The sequence below is a fragment of the Teleopsis dalmanni genome, chromosome 1 (genome assembly GCF_002237135.1).
Source record: "Teleopsis dalmanni isolate 2A chromosome 1, ASM223713v2, whole genome shotgun sequence".
Classification (NCBI taxonomy): Eukaryota; Metazoa; Arthropoda; class Insecta; order Diptera; family Diopsidae; genus Teleopsis; species Teleopsis dalmanni.
Window position 1 is genome coordinate 33,273,917 of NC_051846.1, and position 3,666 is coordinate 33,277,582.

Below are 3,666 nucleotides of genomic sequence, written 5' to 3' on the forward strand. Positions count from 1 at the left end.
TCCAAACACTGGCAATTAGTTTTGGTTTTGCGCACCAGAACATGCAGAGCGCCAGTACTATTTGTTTATAATTTTTTTTCTTGATAAGATAGGAGTTTAATGATAATCGGTTAGGTTTGTTGTACTCACATAAATGATTAAATTTAACGAAATATATAGTTTTTGCAATCATTCGATTTATCAATGAGTGAGTAATAATCATAGCTGAACGACTTTTTTCTACCCTACCTTACTGTATGTTATGTAGAATTAAAACATCTTTTATTTTGCATAATATAAATGGTTCTTTAAAAGCAGAATTAATTATCCATTAAGTCAGATCAAAGTTAGTGAATGTATATCAGTATTTATTCATAATTAAAGATACGCATATATGAGATACTTTTTAATTAGTTACCAGAATATATTTCTTTTAGAAAATATTTAAATGTTTATAAAAGTTTATGTTTACACATCATCTCCGATCACACCATCTTAAGCAGATATGCCACAACTGTTTAAAAAACAGTTGGAACACCCTTTCAGACATGAACTTGCGCTTGCTCTATCTTTACAACTCTATTTTAAATTAACTTTAGAATTTAAATGATGTGCTTAGTTTGGATAATGGAAAAAAGTTTTAGGGTTACGTTTTCGAAGAATGATGCGATTACAGATATAGTAAGTTGGAGAATTTATATGAATCCTTGTTTTAGCATATAACATGTTGACCAGAACTATGAAAAAAATATATATGTGTAAAACACGATAAAATTGATAAAATATAAAATTCTCTCATTACAGTGAAATTTTCTATCTGTGGGGTAAATATGTGGAGTTTCGTCTCTGATTTTGCCTTTAATGTGTCATAAACATCTGAACAAACCTCAAGCAGATATTCACACAAGAGTGTCAGGGGTATTAAATATCAGTTTTTTTTTTTTGATCAAACATTTTAAATTTATTTAAACTTTTATTTAAGATTATGATTGATGCAATTTCTGATTGCTTTTAATTTTATATTATATATATTAAATTAGCAATCACTTCTAAAAAGGGTTGATACATTTCTATTTTGATAATACTCAAAATCTGTATTTTTTAGAAAATTACATATTTTACACATTGGCAAAAAATTTGCCTTAATTGTATATTGATATGAAAATGTTAGGTACTGCACATAAGCATCTGGTGTTTTGTCCAAATATTTTAAAAATTTAGCAAATTCTTTCCCAGTCGAAAATTCATCCGCTTTTATGAAGTGCCTAGGGGGAGCAAAACGCTTAAAATCCACTTTGCCATATACAATGGGGACAATTCGATTCTTGAGTGCTAGGTAAAATATATTAGGCACATTGTCTTCACAGTTAACTTCTGGTGAGATCAGTATGAATTTATATACTGAGGATAAGTATTGAAAATCACAATTTGTACAGCTAATGATATATAAAGTTCAGATTATTATTAGTAAATATATTTATATTCATTTTACTTACATATCAATTGAAATAGAATTATTAAATTGTTCGATCAAATACTTATAATAGCTACTCCAGCTGTTTGTTGGGAAAGTAAAGATCAGTTTATTTTTATTTTGAGCAAAGATTTTCAGTTTTTCTATATCACTTTCATTGACAGTTACTGCGTTGTCCCAATTTCGTTGTAACGTGGATGTTACTAAAGTTGAACTTGAGTTTATAATTGTAATTTCATAATATGTCCAAACTATATCAGAATTTAATTTATAAGACATTAATATATCATAAGAGATATTTGTAAATTCAATTGGATCGAAATTTGGTGGAAATGCACCCACATACAGTTGATGTGAGTAACGATGAGGTGCAATGGCATAATCTTTACCAAGACCATCAATAACAATTGCATCAAATTTATTGAAGTCAATGTTATCTTCATAACTAAATTCAATTATGCATTTGCTTCTTTCACAGATATAGGTATCACCAGACTGTGAGGCCATTTCTCCAAACATATGTTTGCTCTTCCATAACAGAACATGCTTTGTCCTACCAAATAATTGTGGATTTTCTGCGGTTGAGTTTAAAACATTTAACAATGCACAAACTCCAATCATCGAAATTACAAGTATTCCGAATAATATAATATATTGAAAAATTTTCCGTTTCCGTTTGATTTTGCGGCGTATTAAAGCTTCGGACTTTTTTTCAGTATTCTTTACTAAAGACCACTCATTATCGGATTTGAGTTCAATATCAACTGTTAACATTTTAGTCTAATTTCCTTAAAATTTTGGGTCAATCGCAGTTCAATTGAAAGTAAAAACACAATTCATACTAAAGATAAGAAATAACTTAGACAATAAGTTGTACCTCCAACCATTGGAAAGCAATGTTTGTTTGGCTCTCAAAATACTGAGAACGCTAATACAACTTATATTAAGTATTTTGTTTGATTTGATAAAAATTTGATGTTTATAGCTTGAGTTAATTTAATAATTTGTCATATACAAAAATTAAATTTAATTAAAGATAAAATTATAGTAGTCCTTCTGTCATGACAGAGTATGATTTCTTATGCCCTTCATCTCAATTGCAAACATATCTCATTTTATTATATTGTGACGAATGTATTAGAATATATACAGGGTTAGCTGTCTTGTGTAAACATAAGTAAGACACATAAGTGATTGAAATGTTGTATATTCAAAGTCAATATATTCATTGAAGCTTGCCTTTAGGAGCGAAATATAACATCATTTAAATATTAACCGAGAGATATAAACTGACATATGTTCGTTTTCAATGGCAAGACTTTCAAGATTGTCCCTCACAAAAAAAGTTCAGTAATCACAAATCGCATTAACTTGGAGTTCAATTCACTTAACCAAAACGATAAATTAAATAATCGATAAATTTCAGGTGCAATATCAGAAAATTCTGCGTATCTTGTAGCACCAGTGTAGTATATTTTTCAAAACAAGCCACACTATAGAGCCATACAACCGATGCAATGGTCTTCCAATAGTAACTTGTACATGATTAGAATTGATTATTACTTATCAGTATTATTATCTTATTGTCATATATATCGGTAATATGTGACTCAGTATCAACAATATCAACTAATGAAATAAAATTAGAAACAAAATGTACTAAATCTGGGTTACTATACTAAAATTGTAGATACGGAAAATATTTTAAATACAGATACATGTAGCTTAAACGATATTAATGTTTTATATTTTCTTAGACAGCTTTTATTTCCCAAATTTGTAAGTTAATATAATAAGATTTAAGGAAAAAGTGCTGCAATGTGGCACATTAATGTTATACACTAAAATTGAATCATTTCATTTAGAGGTTGAAAACCATTAAAAGAAGCTGTGTGTGACTTTGACTTACATAAATTACTTTTTAGAAATAATTTAATGAAAATAACACATCATTTAGACAGTTAAATTTCATTGTGCTTTGAGTTCCTCTCTAAGATTTTGAAAACATTACACAATGATTCAAATATATAAGGTGCTAATATTTAAGTAACTTATGTCGGAATAGAGTTTTAAGATCTTGAATTTTTAAGGTCACACAAAAACATAGAATTTGTTCTGTAAGCGTTCTCCAGACAAGGTGGACATATGCTGCTGTCAATTATGCTAAGATGCAAAAGAAGCAAGGGGTATGGTTAGTACTAACATATAAATGT

General features: G+C 28.5%; 1 protein-coding gene across 1 annotated transcript in view; it reads right to left on the reverse strand.

Annotated features, from left to right (window-relative positions):
• The window catches only part of LOC119679260 (alpha-(1,3)-fucosyltransferase C-like), a 27,178-nt gene extending 24,923 nt beyond the window's left edge, over positions 1 to 2,255 (reverse strand). The window contains exons 1-2 of the mRNA XM_038091514.1: positions 1,476 to 2,255; positions 1,121 to 1,415 (exon numbers count right to left, since the gene is read on the reverse strand). Of these exons, the coding sequence (XP_037947442.1) occupies positions 1,121 to 1,415; positions 1,476 to 2,227 (1,047 nt within the window). The 5' untranslated portion in view covers positions 2,228 to 2,255. The remainder of the gene's footprint in view (positions 1 to 1,120; positions 1,416 to 1,475) is intronic.
• Positions 2,256 to 3,666: the final 1,411 nt, after the last annotated feature.